Here is a 19,702-nt window from a genome sequence, read left to right as displayed (position 1 = left end):
AAGTATGTTTCTTAAGTACTTCAATCATTTTGCTTTAATACACACCACCCACCAGAAAAGAACAAGCTCTATTTTATGCTTCACCCAAGGATGTGATAAAGTGATTTCAGGGAAGATGCTATTAACATCGATTATCCCCAATGCTCTCTGGCTGCAAACCAAAAAATAGTTTTATGTTTTTCCCCATTTCAGAACTGACTCTATTCAGACCTCATTCATCCATCTAATTCCGAATTAGTAATTTACTGGAAAAGCATTTGAAATTAGTATTTGCCTTTGTTTTATTTTAGGTACTCTTTGGTTGAGGTTAAAATTCTATAAAACTTCCAAATAAAACAATGTAACCACATAAGGGAAATATATGAGGGTGAGTCAAAAATTATCCGCATTCTACAGCCAGAATGCGGATAATTTTGATTCATTCTCATATATTAATATTCTGTTAGATTAACATATCAACTTGATAACATACCTCTGAAAGATTTCAGATTACAGTAAGTGTCATAAAATCATCAAAAAATGTCTTACTCACATGGCTCATTTTACACATTAGACTCCCCAGATAATATTACAACAAATTACATTTAAATTTGGAAGATTCTGTTCCAAACTACGGGATTATATTTAAGATACAGGTAAAATTTAATTTAAGCTAAGTGTTTCTTAAATAGTAAATTCTCTTAAAATCCTTAAATCTAAACATTGAGCCCATTAAGTTATTTTCTGGCTTCAAAACCAAAGACCTCTGTAATTATATTTAGCTCTAATAATTCCTCTTTAGTAGAAACAGGATGTAAGAAAGAAGTAGGGAGAAGGAAGTAGATTAAAGTGACAAAATATGAAGTATATCCAGGAAATACGACAGTAAATGGTCACACAAAAGGACTTTAAACAGACTGATAAACCCTATCTTCCTCAGATGTTACGCAAAAAGTATTTACAAAGAGGAACCATCACGCTGTTTTTAATGTATAAATGCAGGACTAGCTAACTTGTAAAATGAATCTTTTTTACCTGATGCTGTTGGGGCTCCTCTTCCATCAGTTACTGCTTTGGAAGAAAGGTTTGTGAGCATCTGTGTATCTTCCTTTTCTGCCCTGGGGCATTCATTATGGTATGAGGGATCTGGGGCTAGCGGTGCTGTAACTTCCGAACCACGACTTAAGTCAAGAGGGAGACAGGGTCCCAGTTTCTCAAGTGACAAATGTGCAACATCAGGCACTACACAAAATAAAGAATGTAATACGTTAACAAAGATACACTGTCAGTTAACATCAATGTGGAATAAAACGTCACAGAAGTTAAACAGTGCCTGGCAATAAAGAAGGCACTAGATAAATACTTCTAGAATTAAATGAAGTGCTTAGAAATCCAAAAGATACTAAAGAAAAAGCAGAAATTTCATAATGTTTTAATAATTGTTATCTCAGTGTTTTGTCTTCTTTTATGTTTGGTTCCATAGGAAATCAATATACATTACCCTCTGGTACTGAAGACTCTTGCTGATTTTGAGAACTGATGGAGAATACTTTTCCATCAGTGGCTGGAGAGGGAGGAGAAACCTTTTCTACAGAATCATCAGGCATGGGCAAGGTGGCTAAACGCTGAGATCTTCTTCTCCGCTCACTATGCTTGAAAGGTCTAGGGGGGTTCACAGGCTGTGGAGGACCTAGAAAAAGATCTTCAATGTTCACGAAGCAGACACATGCCGGGATCATCTTATAATATTTAAGGAGAAAAATGGGAAAAATGGTTCAAATTCTGCCCTCTGATGTTGTAAGGTATCCACAAGGAATAGCATGTTCCAAAAGTAATCAAAGGCAAAAACTGCCCTCATTCACAAGGGTTAATCAAAACTTTGAAAATCTAAAGCCTACGAGAATCAAAAGAAAATAACATGGAACATTAATTTCAGGTAGTTTCCCAAGTGACAGACTATAGTTAATTCTCTAATTGCAGATTGTTGTTAGTTGCCATTTTTAATTTTGGGAAAATAATCTCTGTATAGCCAAAGATTTTTTTTTAATATATATACATATATCCCTTTTGCTACATGACAAATCTAGAAACTTTAAGGGGAAGAAAAAGGCAGGGGCATAGGTGACAAAAAACTGACATGCATCGTAGAGTTAGTGCTTTACTGGCCAAAGTAAAACTAATGTAAATAAGTTTTATCCCACCCTCATTCCCCCAAATGGATTTTTATAAACATACGTTTGGGCCTGATTCATTAAAAAAAATTGAACACAAACAACTGTAAGTACTCATTACGGGCAAAAAAGAAGGATTTTTAAAGATTATGACACTGTTCTTGCCCTCACGTGCTGTTCTGTTTTGAAAAACTAACTTGGTGAGTCACTTAAGCATCTTCTAGCTATATAGAACACACAAATTTTGGAAATTTCATTTTTTTTAACCTTTCATTTTCTTTTTTCTACATGGCATGTAAACATGTTTGATTATTTAGAACAGGCAGGACTACATAAGCCAATATATCCATGTTAACTTAGGAGGAGGAAATAAAAGTGGTCTAAAAAGGTTGATACTTTGGGCATTTAAAAGTAATTTTACAAAAATCAAAACGAAAAACACATAGTGATAAGCAGAAAAAAAAAGAATAAAATTCAATTGCTCTAACATTGTGGTTATAATCCCAAAATATGAAACAATTTCAAAATAAAATACGTATCAATGTCATGACATTATAGTGACTACTAATGACATCATTTCATGATAAATGCCAAAATGAAATGAAGCTTATGAAGAAACAATTGAGTCTTTCTGTTTCCAACCTCTCTACTCACTTATTAAAAAGAACCAAACCAAAACAAAAAAATACCAAAGCCTGATCAAAAATTGAGAAATACAATTTGGCAAAAAAAAAAAGAAAAAATATATATATAGCAACTGAACAGAAGAGGAAGTTAATATATTTACTTGATAGAAGTCTTCTCAATGCCACCATTTTTTACTGTTGTGGAAGATATGATATGGAGAAGTTCATAAGGAAGTGCGTCATATTCACTTAATAATCAGGTTACTAATTCATTCGCTGTATAAACGGCAAGATTATCTTTCACCCAGTGACTTCTCAGGTAATTATTTTTCATATGTCTCTAGCTTAGAATACTAAAATATGAGAAACACAGGGTCAACACAAATCTTGTCTTATATATATATCCAAACCCATGTTGAAAGGCTATTTAAAAAAGACTAAATTCATTCTTGAAAGATTAGCGGTATTGAAACAATAAAATCTTTAAAAATAAGGTCAAGGAAGCAATATTCTTCTTTCATTAGTAAGATTAAACTGAAGTTTGCACTCTAAATCCTAGAATAAGAACTAAATAACATGTATTAAAGAAGGGGGAACAGACAACTGGGGACAATAACTAAATCTATCCATAAGAAAAGTCTTAGGAGTTCAGGAAAGCATCCACCATGGGTCTTTTTGTATCTCATAATGGTTTGTTTTGTTTTGTTTTTTTTGTAATGAATCAGGCCTCTCATTGTGCTTGGATTATTAGTTGAAGGAGAGTCAAGCTACAGTGGAATTTTGGTTATTAAATGCTAAGGTTTCTTAACCAGCAGTACAATCACTGTACCTCTGTACAATACATCAGTCAGAAATGTATATGATTTTTGCCCCTGAAGTAGTTTCAAGTCTTCCCTATCATATTCACTTAGGTTTGAATTTTTAAAATGCAACTTCATAAAAATACAATATAACTACAACCAAACTGTTTTTAATGTATCTTATCGGATAAGTAACTATTTTTTAAAAATCTGTGCTCACTAGTTTTATTTAGCATTGAAGAAGAAAGCTGAGATACAAGCGTCAAATCCTCGACTTGTATTAATTCTGGGGAAAGTGGTGATTTAGGGGGTTTTATACACCCAGAAGAATCTCCAGATTCATGTTTGCATTTCTTGCTGCGAGCCTTCCCTGAAGACAAAGTTGAGGATAACAGTGCAGGTTTCTGAGTGTTGGCAGAACTGCTAATGTCAGCTTCATTTTTTTTCTGACTTTGAGGTTTAGGTGAAATCGCCTGAATAAATAATAAAAAATTGATATTTTTATTTTGGTTTCTTCATTTTTGTTCTTGTTTTCTATTTTGATTGTTAAGCAACTTTAGTATCCAAAAACATTGTTAAGCAACATATAACATTTCTATTACAAATGAAAAACCAAAAAGAACCCCACAAATTATTAACTAAAAGTTGAATAGGCTGTCTTTAAAGGGATGCTGTCCACTTGTAGTCTAAATTAGGGGTTTTTTAAAATGTATTATTTATAATATTCTCAGAATATAAAATGTTATCTTACTGAACAAATATGTTCAGTATTAAGTTAAAATATACCTCTTTTGCAACCCTAATTACCAATGACATTAATAATAATTAGGTAAAGAAAGAGCATTTTCAAGGTTTAGAGCATGAGAGGAATACATTTAAACTTCTTTCAGATGTTTTCATAGAATAATTTTCTTTACTGAGTTCAGTGCAGAGGTTTAAGTAGACAATTTCCCTTTAAAGAAAGATCTCAACAGGAAAACAATGACCAAATTAACGAAACATTATCTTTAACTCATTTTAGTGCTGAAAGCTAGAGTTTCATAAGCATAATGCATCATGAAATCAAAGCCACCAGCAATACAGAGTTAAAAGACTAAAAAACAATACAAAACAAGCAACAACAACAAAAGAAAAAACAAGGGAGTAAAACCAAGTGTAAGTTAAAAACATTGGATTTAAAAACAAAATACGTCGCATTCTTAGATGAGAATTTTTACCTTCTTCCTGCCAACTGATACTTTTAAAAAAAAATTAGAACTTTGTCAGTTCTTTCGTAAAGAATATCTTCATTCATTTGGCAGTAAAATGTCCTATGTATGTACAACTATATGTGAATGTGTCCAAAGACAACAGAGTACAAACCACATTGGATGGATTTGTAATCTATAGTGTTAGAATGCCTATACTGCATCTCTTTTTGATATATGTATCTGAGAGCAAAGTACAAGATACACTTTAAAAAAAAAACACCACTCTACTAAGATGGGCCTCTATCAAGACTCAAATTGCTAGCTCTACGAACAACATGCCTGTCCCCAAGAAACCTTGTTACTTCCATATCTTTTGTGAGGGATGACCATCAGGTCTGCAGTCTGCAGTTCTCTGGAATATGAAAGATCACTGTCTGGGGACCAAATAGCCTTCTGTCCCCACTAAAATACAAGGCGCTCAAATTTTGGTGGGAAAAAAGGGAATATTCAGTATTAAGTACGGCACCACTGACTGTGCTGCAGATGGCACGTTGGACACACCACATAAAAGGGCTGGTGTCAAGCGTCTCACTCATTCAGTTGTGATCATTTCTATTCTTGAATTTATTCATTACACATGTGTGTAAGTGCAGATTAATCATTTGGAAAAAAAACTCCACATATGGAAAGGATTCCTAAGCTTATCATAAAAGGTGTTGCCAGAAAAGTGATTAGAGCCATTACTTGTAAATAAACATTTTTATTGTTCACCTTCACAGATGTGTGAGACATCACTACAGCATCCATCACTCCCAAGTTACAAAGTTATAAAACAAGATTTTAATACTTAAATTAATATCTTGATAAGGTGCTTAACTTCTAAACAGGACAAATTAACATTTTTTAAAAACTTACTGAATTATGTATCTAATGCATGTTTTATCCAAAAGTAAATATAACATGACAATTCCCTAATACAATTAAATAATCTATAATTAATAATCTGAGAACTGGGGCTCAAGACCACAGAGTTTTGAGTATTTTTTTAATGTAAATAAATAAATCCCTTAGCACAGTAAGTTTTGGCCTTAGGCCTGTTATAAACCTATGTCATGAGTGGCATTATTTTACTCATTAGGGCAACAGAGGTTAGTGACATTCAATATCTCTCCTTCAAGTCTATTGTTGATACCAACTAAGATGTAATGAAGACTTTTATAACTCGGCTTTTTAACTTTGAAACAGGGCAAACACTTAGCATAAAAATTAACTAAGAGTTTGGTTACAAAACATTTCACATTGAAATCAACCTGAATGACAAAAAAGGGGGGAACAGCATTCTTCTGTTCCTTAAAAATCTAAAATAATTTACAAAGTTTTCAGTAATGATTATTGGTCTCTGTTACAAAACTGGCAAGGATTCTTAAGTTTTTTTTTTAATTTATGTAAATAGACAGCCGAGTTACTTCTTTTTTTTTTTAAGTTCAGTTTCAAAATGTTGTTTTCTGTACTTCTCTCTGAAATGGGCACTGCCCTCTACACTAATTTGCACATATAATAAATAATTTTCACAATCACATTCATCTCAGCAGGATTGTGCATAATGAAAGATTGACATTGTAATGAATTTTCCAGAAACATTTTATTACCCAAGTCCCTGATTTATTGCATTCTGAGAATACCATAAACAGTGGTGAAAATACAAAATATCATTATATCTGGGACGTAGAATATAGTAATACACAGTAAAAAAAGTCACTTAAAATTTGGTTGATATACTGACAATAACGGCTAAGACTTAACCGTTTGATGACCACAGAAAATCAGAAGGTATGACTTGCTGACATAGTAATCATTTAAAAGATCACTGATTTAATACAACATAAATGGAGGCACCAAAACAATGCACTGTTATCAAATCAGGCCTAAAATAACCCTGAAAAACTCAATACAATATCAATTAAATTTGGACTATTTTTTAAAACGCATATAGAGAAGAGCAAAAGGTACTCATTTTAAAGTCTTCTTTATTAGGCTACTAATAAAGAAATCAAAATAATACAAAAAGGATATATTAAAACTACATTAAGGCTCAGATTTTAAAACAGGAGAACCAAGGAAATCCAGTTATGGCTATTACTGTGTTCTTATAGTCTTACAGTGCCCAAGAAGGTAAGCCCTTAGAGAATGGAAAAGCATGCACAGTCCATTATATACAGGTATTGTGGGAATCTGAAGGTGGCCAAGGCAAAATCTAGCAACTGCAACCTTCACTTTTAAATTCCTCTATTAGGTGGTTTAAAGACAGACCCTTAATAGTTTTTTAAAATTTTTTTTGTAGTTATTAAAATATACATCCTAGCAAAAATGTATGGCTCATTGATCAATTCATAAAACACAGTCCGTCTAACAACACCAATTGTTACAATATAAAAGAAACTTCTTACAAAAGAAGCTTTACTAGATGTCAAAAAACCCTGTTTTAACTCACAAATGAAAAGTATTTGTGTAAGGGTCTTTCTGTAAGCTAGTTAAAGGTGACCCAGCTAGAAGCCTATATCCTGGGATGCCTGTCTCCAGGTCTTCAACTGTTGGGAGACAGAGGCTTCAATGCCAGCCTATTGAAAATAAACACTAATGAAGTCTGTAGTTTATCTGTATACCTTGGAGAAGGCAGAGTTAAAAATATATCATCAATTAATTAGCTTCCTATTCCCGTATCTGATCAAAAGGTCAATTTCAATCATGTGGATATTATAGCTCCATGATCATTCCAGTTGGGAACCTTGAAAAAAATCAAATGCTACCATTTCATACCTGCTCCAGCATTGGAGCCGTTTCATTGTAGTCTTCCTTTTTTTCAGCACCATCCACCCCAACAGCTTTGGATGCCAACAAACCTTGAGAAAAATTGTACAGAAATTGCTTATTAGAAAAAATATTGACTTTCACACTAATTAACTTCTCAAAAATTTTAGCAGTTGAAATCACCTATACATTTTTATAGAAAGTAAATACTCTTACAAGTTTACTTGTCAAAAATACAAACACCCTTAATAATGACTCAAGGGGCTGAATTAGAACTGCGAGTTGCTTATACGATTAGTTTTTAAAATAAAAAAATTACCTAAAAAATTCTTTAAAAAAAAATCACACACATACACATTTATTCTATACACATTTAAATTTCTATGGTTTAATGTCCAAAACCTAAGATTGCTTAGATTGTTAATACTTTACACTTTGTCTATAAAACTAAAAGAAAATGTGGACTAATATTAAGATACGAGAAACCCTTCCAAACATCTGGAATGTAAAATAAGACTGTTGTTGTATTATTAGCTACAAAAATACTCCCAATGTTTTATTTCACTTGGATCTTTTAACCTAAGTTCACAGGTTTGTTTCTATACCCAGTTGTAGCTTACGTTGTTGCAAAAGTGATGAAATCACGGATGGATCCATTTTATGTTAATGGAAAAAGAGTACAGATCCTTCCCACAATGTTTGAACTTACTTAATATTATAGCCTCATTATACAATTAAAAAATAAACTGCGAGTTCCAGTTTTCTCCAACGTATACCATTAATTCTCAATTTTAGAAGACAATATTTTATCTGGAGCCCATGTTATTAACTTCACAAGACATTAAAACTCTGCTTTAATTTAGAAATTAAAGGCATTTACTTAGTCAAGAGTCTTTGCTAAGCACCAGATAGGTACCCTCAATAGAGCCAAACTGATAACCCTCATATATACTTGTTTCTTCTTATGGCCACCACGCACATAAAAGGTCACCAAAAATCATTTTTATGTCATTTCAAAGTCGGGCACACAAAACCCTGGCTTCAAAGGAAGCATGTTTAACAATCGACAACATAATAATAAACTGACTTCAGCAATTACACCACTTATTTTAAAGCTGTCTACAGCATATTCAACAGGAGAAAAAAGTTGCCCCAAAATGCCACATAACTTTGAGCTATCCCTGTGGCAACATCTCTTGACTTTTTCAGGTAACAATCTCAAAGATGTTAAGTAATCCAAGTAGAAATTCAAATACTAAAACTGTATTCTCAAAGCAGTACTAGAGCCAAGTGTTAAATCAGCTAAAAAGCACTTTTCCGTTATTAGATAATAAAGTTGACTATCTGTAACTCAGCATCATAATTCAAAACAGCAAAGGCTGAGAATAAAACAATGATTTTGGTGCAGCGATGACTGGTATTAAAATGGCAGTTTGAGGTAATCCATATTGTTCAAGTCCCACAAAGTATTAACTGCAGGTTTAAATGGAGGAAAAAAGACTCAATGTATAAGTAATTTTACAAAAATAGCTTCTAAACCGTAAATTCAATCCTAACTATATTAATATAATTTTTGAACACGTTTTTAGATAACTAAAAAAGACGTAGCACAGAATATTTCTTTAACATTTAAAACTGCATTCACTAGGTTTGTCTTCTCTAGCTAATATTTTTGAGATTCAATACTACTAAAAAAGAAAAAGAAAAACAATTTGGAAATTAGGTTCTTCTTTTGCAGGGAACTGAGTAGAGGCCCTACTTCTAAGCAGTATTCAAAGAGAACAAGTATTTGTTATTCAAGCAACTAAACATACTTTACATTTTTTTGTTTCCTTCCATCTAGGTGGTGGAAATATTTTTAAATCACATAAACAGATGAAATAGATCACAAACTAAAAAATTAAAAATAAGGTACTAGAAGTTTTAAAAGAAACAAAATAATTCAGCCATACTATGTGAACTTAGGATATTATAGACTCAATTAATTAAAAGCAATTCCCACCTAATGGTCTATGAAAGGAAAATAAAGCTTTGTAATGTTCTTATGAAAGCAATGGGGCATTTAGTAAAAACTACTTAAACTTAGGTTAGAAAATACAATACTTGGTAGCTAGTGAATTCAAAAGCTTCAAATATGATCAGTAAAAAGGTTTTCATACTTTATGTGCAACTAAAGAGGTAACAAATGTAAATAAGAAAGGAACAAAAAGTTTTTATATGCCCTTGAGAAGGACTCTGACTACTGCTGCCCTAAGAAGCAGTTCAAAATCTGTTATCAGGACCAGCTAACATTCTGGGGAGAAAGGTAATAACCTTCAAAAATGAGAAGAATTAATTGGAGGGAAATAAATACAAATGAAATTAATTTTAGTTATTTGCAAATGTGTTAAATTAATTTAATTATTTGCATATATGTGTTAATTGTCAATATATTACTAACAAGTCCTCGTCCAAATAAGATATCTATAGAGTAAATATCTTAACAGAATGTGTTATGTGGTTTCAAGAAATTATTTAAATATCAGGTGGAAGTAGAATATAAATTTTTATGAGTCCCACCCACAAAGTGATAATTTCTCAATTCTCTACTTCAGCTATAAAATATACAGGTGGTCTCTCACTGCCAACGGAAATAAACAAGAGTAGAGGCCAGAGCATCCTGGAATGGTAATGGGGAAGAAAGAAAGAGCAATGTGGTTAAATTCATGGTCTATTTTTCATCCAGGGATTCCAAAACATAATATTCTTGCTGAGATTAAGAACCAAATAGCCTGGATAGTATTATCAATAACATATTACTGGCCAATTCAAATCTCTGGGTTTTTTAAATTATTTTTTAAATACCTTAAGCTGTACAAACTGGCTTAAACTGGCTAAACGTCTAGGAACTCCTAGAACTGTTACAAACAGACCATGAACCAACTGCTGATGTTTCTTCTTTTACTCCCTGACAATCTGTATTTTAAAATCTACTCAAATTTGCTTGCAGTTTACTTGCAACTCCACCCCAAAGTATCAACTCGATTATCTTTGTAAAATTGTTTGTTCTAAATCAGTATGCATAAAGTATATAATCATCAATAAGGCACATGACATAATGAAAAATAAGATTCTGGAAGAACATATATATACTGTGCAACAATAATTTCAGTGTCTACTTATTTGAAAATTTTGAAGAAAGCTATCCTATACCATTCCCTATATAGAAATCAGGTTTGGAATCTCTTTGGGATGTATATATATGGGGAAGAAACAGCAAGAGAGTGAATAAATACATGAATTAAATGTATCTGGCAGGTGGTCCACTTACTTCCTGTTAGAACTATTTAAAAAATAAATAAAATAGTGTGGGGGGGAAATACATCAGAGCAGGTTGAGATGCTGCCATGTTACCAGCCTGTTCCTCTCAGTCGTAAAGGGATAAAAAGACATATAAGTGAGCTTGATAAATTTTAAATATATACCATAATTTCATAACAAAACTGCTATTTCATATTAGTTCTCATCTCTTTTTACAGTCTACAAATGAAATTTACTGCACAGAGGTAAGCCTGAGTTTCAATCATCAAAGACAATCTTAAAATATCTACCATCTTGTTGCATGATATAGTTGTAACATGAAATCAGAAATAGATGCAGAGATGAACTATTAAAAAATTAACACACAACTTCTGAGTAAATAAAGAGAAAAGATCATAACATTCATAAAATCCTATGCCTTTCTACTGCTGCCAAAACTATTACTTGTTGATTTGAGATTCCCAAGAGGAAGTGAAGACAAAGTCCCTCCACAGAAGGCACAGGGCATTATTAAAGCAACCAGTATCAGAACTTCCTTGAGGTACATGGTAAAATGGTTTCTCCCGCTACTGTCTTTCCAAGGCCATGCGGAGATACTGCATCATTGTGGACTGAGCTGTTTTCTTACTTTACTTCTTTAAATGGTGAACTTGAATTTCTCAGTAAGACACATGTAAGCGTATACTGACTGAAACTAAAATCAGATTATCCCGACTGTAGGAAAAACCACGATGCTGGTAAGCTGGCAGTTGTAGCGTCAGTGTCACTTCCATCTTCCTTGATCTTGGCTCCCCCAATAAAGCTGTTTCAATCTTGGTATCACAGCAGTCAGAAGTACTATTCCAAAGTACAGAGCTCTGGGTTCCAGTATTCTAAGACAAAACTGAAGTCTCAAGTTGCCATCCTAATAATCACTAGGATAACATTTTGGCTTTCTCCAAAGCTAATAGTTTCTAAGGAAAAGGTGGAATGGGAATGGGTAAATTGATGAGAAATATCTCCTGTCCTGGGGCCAAATATATCCTCTATCAGAGAAAGGCACAAAAATAATATTAACAAATGGAAAGAATATATATTCTCACCTGTTAAAACCAATTATAATCATTTAGATGAATACTATAATAAAACAGTGGTTCTAAAGAATCCTCAGCCGCAAAGTCATCTTTCAGTGGGCTTACACTTTAGAAAATGGTCAAAATGTTTAATTTACATTTATTCTTGGATCTGACAATGAAGCTAAGCTTTTTCAAATTATTTAAAAGAATGTCAACAAGGATTTACATAGCTTTATTAGGCCAAAGGCACTAAAAATCATGTCCTTAAAATAAGAGCATATAACTGAATATTAATTAAAATATTTTAGCTCCCCTTTTATAACATATACTCAGAAAAATTAAATATACTTACAGTTTCTTTTAAAGACTAGAATCATTAGGCTGAATAAGCCTTGGAAGTGTAGGGCTTAGTATGACTGGCCCCTTCTTCTGTGTATACTAACCAGGCTACAATTTCTAGCATTTTTCATCATTCTGGTATTCTACTTCCTAAATTACAACAAGCAAAGAGAAATAAGCCAAAATTCTAGAGACCAACCTTAAGATAAGGACAGAAATTTTAAAAACTTGTAGAAGAAATTTTACATTGGGAATTAACAGATTCAGGAGCTGAATTTAATCCAGTATTCATCTTTCCAACCACATATGGTACCATCCTTAAGGAGACCAGTCAAGAGAAAGAATGTTTGTATAATATTTAGGACCTCAGACATCATGTCACCAACAAGCTGACAAAAGCAGATAATTCAGTTCTGAGAGAAACTACTCCTGCCACCAAAGTGATTTTAAAACTGCGGAATTTTATAACATCTGATCCCGTGGATCCTCACAACATCCCTGTGAGGTAGGTAGAAGGTGTGTGATATTTTTCACATTTCACAGTAGAAAAAGCCTGTGGTATTTTAAGGTGATGACCTTGAAGAAACAAAGCAAGTGTCTTTCTTATTAACCAGTTTGCTACACTAAACCAAAAGATACATTTTCTTTTATTAAAAAAAAAAATACTGTAAAATCAAACCCTCCATTCCCCCCCAAAAAGAATCATTGTAGTTTACCAGTAATCTTGTTAAGTCGAGCTCTCTTTGCCTGAAATGAGTTGCCTTGATTATTTTTCCTCTTGTTTGATAATGTGCTCTCTGGCTGTGGAAAGACCATCTTTGGAACGTTCTCTACATGAAGTCCTACTTTTAATAGAATACATATATGAGAGTTTATCTAGAATTTTTTTAAAATAACAAAATAGTAAAAAAAGCTTTGCACTTAATTTTTTTAATCTAGTGCTTGACACAGAACTTTAAAAAACACAAATCTCTCCAGACCAATATATTAGAAATAAAAAAATTATTAAGCAGTTATACTTTAGGAATGACTTATTGCTTTTTCCATATTATACATTGAAATACATGCAGAAGCATTTTAAAGGTTAAAGAAAACAAAACAAACAAATAAAAAAACCACACAAAAGAAATCCCCAAACCTACTACCCAAGAAGTTACAAATCAAAATCTCAACTTATTTCCATTCAAGAACATTGAGGGTATCCATTATCAAATACCCATATTAGACCATTAATCTTCAGATCTGTAAGATGCTAAAAAAGTTAACCATCATATTAGGTTAGGGAAAAAAGCCTAGTAATTTCACTATATGTTCAAATTACAGGTAGCCAAAGGATTTGACTTATTCGCTACATGAGTTTACCACTGCCATAGGGAGTAAATGTAAGAATATATTTTGTACCAAATGTTTCACTAGATGTGGGCAGATCTTCCTTCTTCTCAGCTTCTGGTGTGGCTATAGACGTTGAAGTTTCTTCCTTTTTTGAAGGTACTTTAAACCATTTTCTCTCATCTTTCTCTTTATCTTTATTGCTGTTAGCGCTGGTTCGAGGTTTGTTCCCTGTTTTATTCTTGGCTGCAGCTGCAGCAGCTGCTTTGACTAAAGCTATCCAATCCTCCAAAGGAAAAACACAAAACATGTGAAGCATTAAAAATAAATTAAAATTTAATTACACTAATGAGTAAAAACATGTGTAACATTTTCAAAGCTACTTTCACTCACACACACACACACATATGCGTAAAAATCAAATTAACTACATTTACAAGGTAGATCATCAACATGGTAGATTATCAAATTTAATAATGTAATTGGTTATATGACCTTACATAAAATGGGGAAATATTCAATAATAAATATTCTTTTGATGGAATAAAATCTGAAATATAAGAAAACCTAAGACAAATGTGGAATATTACATGGCCCTCCACCTTAGTACTTTAGGGTTTAAATGTTGAATTATGTTTCTTTTCTGTAATGTAACATCATAATAGCAATAAGAAAAAAAAAAGCTTATGTTGCAATTCTGCAAAGATTAAAAGAAATGTACAGTCAGCCTGCCCTATCCTTGGGTTCTACACCCATGGATTCAACTAACTGCAGGTTAAAAATATTTGGAAAAGAAAATTCCAGAAAGTTCCAAAAAGCAAAATGAATTTGCCATGCTATGGCAACTATTTACATAGCATTTACACTGTATTTACAACTACTTACACAGCTTTTCTATTGTATTAGGTATTGTAAGTAATCTAGAAATGACCTGGGAGGATGTGAATAGGTTATATGCAATATGATGCCATTTTACATCAGGGATTTGAGCAACTACAGATTTTGGTACCCGTGAGGGTCCTGGAACCAACCCCTTGCAGATAACAAGGGACAACTATATTCCCACTGAGCAAATTACTGTTCCTTATTAGGAACAACGTATCACTCAATTTCATAGAAATCAAAGTATGATTTTACTATTTTTAAAGTTTGGATACCAATTTATAACAGCTTAATAACACTAGTAAAAGAAAAAAGAGCTACTTGACCAAGGTAAAGTACACAGTGTCAGGCTCCATTGTAATTTCCCTCCCTCTACAACCTCCTGAATCTGTTATTAGTTACCATTCTTCTGAGAGACAAATATTTTATATTTGCTATGTTAAATGTTTTAGTTTGTGGCTAAATAATTGTTACTGGTTTACTTTTAACTAAAAACGTGTATTGTAATAATTATGGAAAGATGGAAAGAAGTGGTACTAACATTTAAATTTTCACAATCAAAAAGATTTTTTTTAAAACATTTATAGTATCTCTACACAGTTAAACTTTGACTGATGACTGGTGCCACTAAGTTATCAAACAGACCACCATTTCAGATTCAACCAAAATGCGCAATACTTTAAATTCTTAGTCCAAGCAACTACAAACAATTTCACAATATCGAACGCATTTAATTCATGGGTTACATTAATAAACACAAGCCATTAAGCAATTCAAGTTGATGGCTGCTCAGTCTTGAAAATACGTGCTAAAAACAATAAGCCCTTAAAAGCAAATGAACAAAATCTATGCCTCTCTCTCCGCCACGACTGAAATGAACTGAAAACACTGTGCGACTGCACCTAACACATTCATTCACCAATTTTCTGAGTACCCTATTACACAGGCCAGGAAATATGCTAAGCTGATAGAAGATGCTATCTGAATACTCCAGGAACCCACTGGCCTGGAATGACCACATCTTTGCTCCTGCCTGGAAGACACCCAAGATCTAGATTTCCCTGTATTTTAAACTCTGTCCCCAATGCATGTCTTGTTAGAAAGTGAATTACACAAAGTTGTGAAATAAAATTTTACATCTCTAGTTTGTAAAAACATGCAAAGGACACCAGATACACCAGTACTGTCCAACCCAAGTTTTACTTACAACCACCTCCTTTTTTAGTCCTGCCCATAATTTTATTTGCCTGTCAATTCCTTAACTATAAGACAATGTGACAGGAGAGACAGTAGAGAATAAACAAAATATTATGGGAAAACAACAAAATTTTCCTGAAGAGAAAGACTAGTGGAAGGCTTCAGGAAAAATGATAGATAATTTGAACCCTGAAGTAGGAATTTGCTAGGGAAAAAGGCAAAGAAAAGGAAATGGATGTTCCAAGCAAAAGGAAAACCATTAAACAAAGGTGTGGCAAAGTGTACACTAATAGGGAAGAGGGGCTTAAAGTCAAGGAGCAATCTGGGTGACGAGTATTATGGCTAAGTAGAGCTTTGAGACTAACATTTAAGTAGAAGGAAAAAAGCAACACCAATGAAAACAACTTATAGAGCGCCATCAACAAAGCAGAGAGAAAAACAAGAGCTAACTAAAACAGACAAGCAAAGGAAAGTGCTAAATTCAGCAGAGATCATACTTTTGCAGTCTTATTAAAAACAGGGCATTTAATTCTGGGTTCCACGTTGCAAGGAAAATTTCAAGCTGCTAAGAGAAATGCTAAAAGATGCCAGGGGTAAACTCCATGCCCAGTTGTTTTCTCTCTCCAGTAAACAGAAAACTAGAAGAAAGAGATTCATGTTGTACTCTTTAAAAGTGAGCTTAGGTAAAACAGTTCTTGACCACATGACTTAATCATGGGAATCACTGCAGTTGCGTGATTAAAGAATTCTCCCATTATTTTGCTCTTCCATTTTTTAATTGGAAAGATTCACCATCAAAAATAACTGGTGTGGGGACTTTCCTGGCGGTCCAGTGGTTAAGACTTCGCCTTCCAATGCAGGGGGTGCGGGTTCGATCCCTGGTTGGGGAGCTAAGATCCCACATGCCTCGCAGCCAAAAAACCAAAACATAAAACAGAAGCAATATTGTAACAAATTCAACAAAGACTTTAAAAATACTCCACATCAAAAAAAATCTTTTAAAAATAAATAAATACATAAGTGGTGTGATCCTTCCATGAATGAGAACTAAAGATACGTTTCAAAGTTTCCTGTACATAAAACAGAGCACTGCACTATAATGAACACTGTTTGAAATCAGATACGAGTTCAGAGTCACTCTGCACACTATGGTTGAGTGAAATTTTAGGTAAAGTCACTTAATTCTCTAAGTTCTGAATTCCTCAACAGTGAAACAGAAATATCAGCTATACCTATGTCAAAGGATTTGCTCTAAGAATCCAATAAAACAATGTATACAAAAAATGTTCTAAAAATAGTAAAGGACCTTATGAGCCAATCTTTAGCCCTAGCAAGTTAACAGTGTAAATTTTATATCAGCACACGCTCAAGAAGAAAAAGGATCAGTGAGAAAAAGCTGAAGAAAGTTTAGAGAAGAACATCTCCACAGTGCATTTATTTGATTCCTTATCTTTTGCTGGTTTAATAAAAGAAATTTTACTGTATATCTTTATAAAGAGATTCTCAAAGGGCTCAAAACTTAGAAGACACTATGCAAAGGTGGATCCTCTTAGCATTGCCCCAACAACACCTGATTTATTATAGTCCTAGATGAAAACAAGTCAAAAACTTATTGGGAAAAATGACATTCAAAAAATAAGAGCATTTTTAAAAAACAATTCTACAAATGTTTTGAATGTGCTTGTAATTAAAAATTAAGAAGAAAATGTAAAATTAAAGGAAATATACTACTGATATTTTCTTTCAGGAGGTTGATACTGCTTTTAAGGTTAACATACATCACGGTATAACTAGGATATTTATTAAAAATAAACATCCAATACATCCAAAAAATGAATTTTTACAACTTATTATTTTACCACAAACCAAACTGGCTCAATGTCTCTTTGGAAATAATAAAGTTTTAAGGTTAGTGCCAGCTCATAAATATTTGAATGACTAGAATGGCAAAATAATAGTTTTAAAGCAAAAACAAAAACAAAAAACAAAAACCCTGAGAATTTTAATTAAACAGGTATATATTAAACTAAATTCCCAACGTTTAAATCAATCTTTCTACTCAGTAACCAAGGACTCACACCACTGAATGCTTAAGAGAACATTTTATTTATACCTACAAGCAGGAAGACACAAAGCAATTTCCTGATCAAAAGCATTTCCATTTTAAATTGCATTTCCACATTAACTGGGGGGGGAAAAAAAAACTCTGCTAGCTGATGATTTCAAAACTGAATTTTTGAAAACCAGGTCATTTAAAACACTCACACTTTTCAGAAAACATCAAAAATAATTTTTTTAACTGCAGTAGTCTACATTCTAGACTACTAAAATACACCCTTGACTGGAACTGACCATGTGATTTCAACACAGTTCAGGATGACATTTTTCACTGCATGGTATGCAACAAATATGTAGCATATTTCCATATTAGACATTTTTATAGATCACCTTCAATTTCTTAAAATTAATTGTAGGTCCAGGTGCTGAAAATCCCAAATAACAGCAGAACATAAAAGAAAATATTTTAAATTTCTACTGGCACCTTTTCTTTCCAGTATTTCAGGAAACATATCCAACCAATAGAATTATGGTTTTAACTTCATCCCAGATTCTCTTTCAAATGCTTACCGTTCATTCTTGCTTTGAGCAGTGACAAAGCATGTAATAAATACACTGCTTACATCATATAACTCAGAAAGCCCTACCTGAAACAGCCTACAGAGTGTCAGGTAAGCGCCTTTTGAAAGAAGATTAATGACTATGACTTACAGAAGAAAAGAAGAAGATAAGAAACTCAATATAAAATTTTATTAACTTTCTAAATGATACTCTATACTAGGAAAAACAAAACAAAATTAAAAAAAGGCACTTACCTCACTTCCCATAGACTGGTTACACGATCCAGCTGGGTCGATAGGACAACACCAGCTTAGTGGATGCTGGGATTTCACCTGGAACAGAAACTAGTGACCTATAACTTTAGCAGGTCTACAACCAAAGAAGCAAAAATCAAGTGTATAATTTATTTTACATTCTAAGCTTCTCTTTCTTGCTGCTATTTGGGGCTATCAGCACATAATCCTACAATTAGTTCACTTTAAAATATATGTATGTGTATATATATATTTTGATCAGTCACCATTCAAGAAGACATCCCTGTGGGTAGCTAGGAATGCTCAACACTCTTACCTGCCCCTTAGCATCCTCGGGCATGGCTTTAATGTGCATTCTTTTTAAACAACGAATAACTCCATCATAAAACTGAACTGTGAATGTTCCTGAAATAGGAGCAAGTCAGCATCATTAGCAAATATAATTCAATCTTACAGCAACACTTGATATCAAACAAGTAACACCCTGACAGAAATAACACCCTGTGATTGCAGTAACTGCAAACACACACCCCTGCTCAGGACCCCAGCAAGTTTACTGAGTTTATTGTCTCTTTCCCTGTAAAAATAACTCTCATTTCCCTTAAAAAGTACATAAATTAAATCTTGATAAGTTAGTTGCATATAATTCTGATTTTTACTGGAAGATTTTTAAATTTATCTTATAACAACTTAAATATATGTTTAAATAACATATCAGGTATGCTATAATATACCTGAAGAAAATAAAATCATTATTTACAAAAGCATATAATATTTCTAAGAATCGTCATTTGCTCTCTTTGAAAGTTTCTAAATAACGGAGAGAAAGATCTGCTATAGGGAAAAAGTCATTTTCTCACAAAAGGATTATTCCTTTGCAATATTAATTAACTGGCAAACAAAAATTATAGATTCACAGGCTTTTCAGCTAGAAAATACTGTACATATCATCTGCATAACAGTCTTCCCGTGCAGATAAGAACACTGACTTCCAGGGAGGCAAAATGCTGCATCCAATGACAGCTAAGCAGCAGCACAGCCATTAACTAAAACCCCCGATTCCCCTGTCTTTTCCACTAAACCATCCTACTTTCAGGATCCAATATTCTGTTCACATGACTATTTCAGAGCATATTCACTTTCTGTTACAGAC

General features: G+C 33.1%; 1 protein-coding gene across 13 annotated transcripts in view; it reads right to left on the bottom strand.

Moving 5' to 3' along the window:
* Positions 1 to 19,702, bottom strand: part of PHF20L1 (PHD finger protein 20 like 1) — a 70,823-nt gene that overhangs the window by 29,945 nt on the left and 21,176 nt on the right. For 6 of the 13 annotated variants that reach the window (XM_057737235.1, XM_057737237.1, XM_057737246.1 and 3 more), the window contains 8 exons: positions 18,866 to 18,954; positions 18,550 to 18,639; positions 13,670 to 13,883; positions 12,985 to 13,113; positions 7,584 to 7,666; positions 3,797 to 4,049; positions 1,481 to 1,669; positions 1,015 to 1,221 (listed from right to left, as the gene is read on the bottom strand). In XM_057737235.1, the coding sequence (XP_057593218.1) occupies positions 1,015 to 1,221; positions 1,481 to 1,669; positions 3,797 to 4,049; positions 7,584 to 7,666; positions 12,985 to 13,113; positions 13,670 to 13,883; positions 18,550 to 18,639; positions 18,866 to 18,954 (1,254 nt within the window). The remainder of the gene's footprint in view (positions 1 to 1,014; positions 1,222 to 1,480; positions 1,670 to 3,796; positions 4,050 to 7,583; positions 7,667 to 12,984; positions 13,114 to 13,669; positions 13,884 to 18,549; positions 18,640 to 18,865; positions 18,955 to 19,702) is intronic. The other 7 variants (XM_057737238.1, XM_057737239.1, XM_057737240.1 and 4 more) reach the window with 7 other exon arrangements.

This window comes from Hippopotamus amphibius, chromosome 5 (genome assembly GCF_030028045.1).
Source record: "Hippopotamus amphibius kiboko isolate mHipAmp2 chromosome 5, mHipAmp2.hap2, whole genome shotgun sequence".
Taxonomy (NCBI): domain Eukaryota; kingdom Metazoa; phylum Chordata; class Mammalia; order Artiodactyla; family Hippopotamidae; genus Hippopotamus; species Hippopotamus amphibius.
This window is presented reverse-complemented; position numbering and strand designations above follow the sequence as displayed.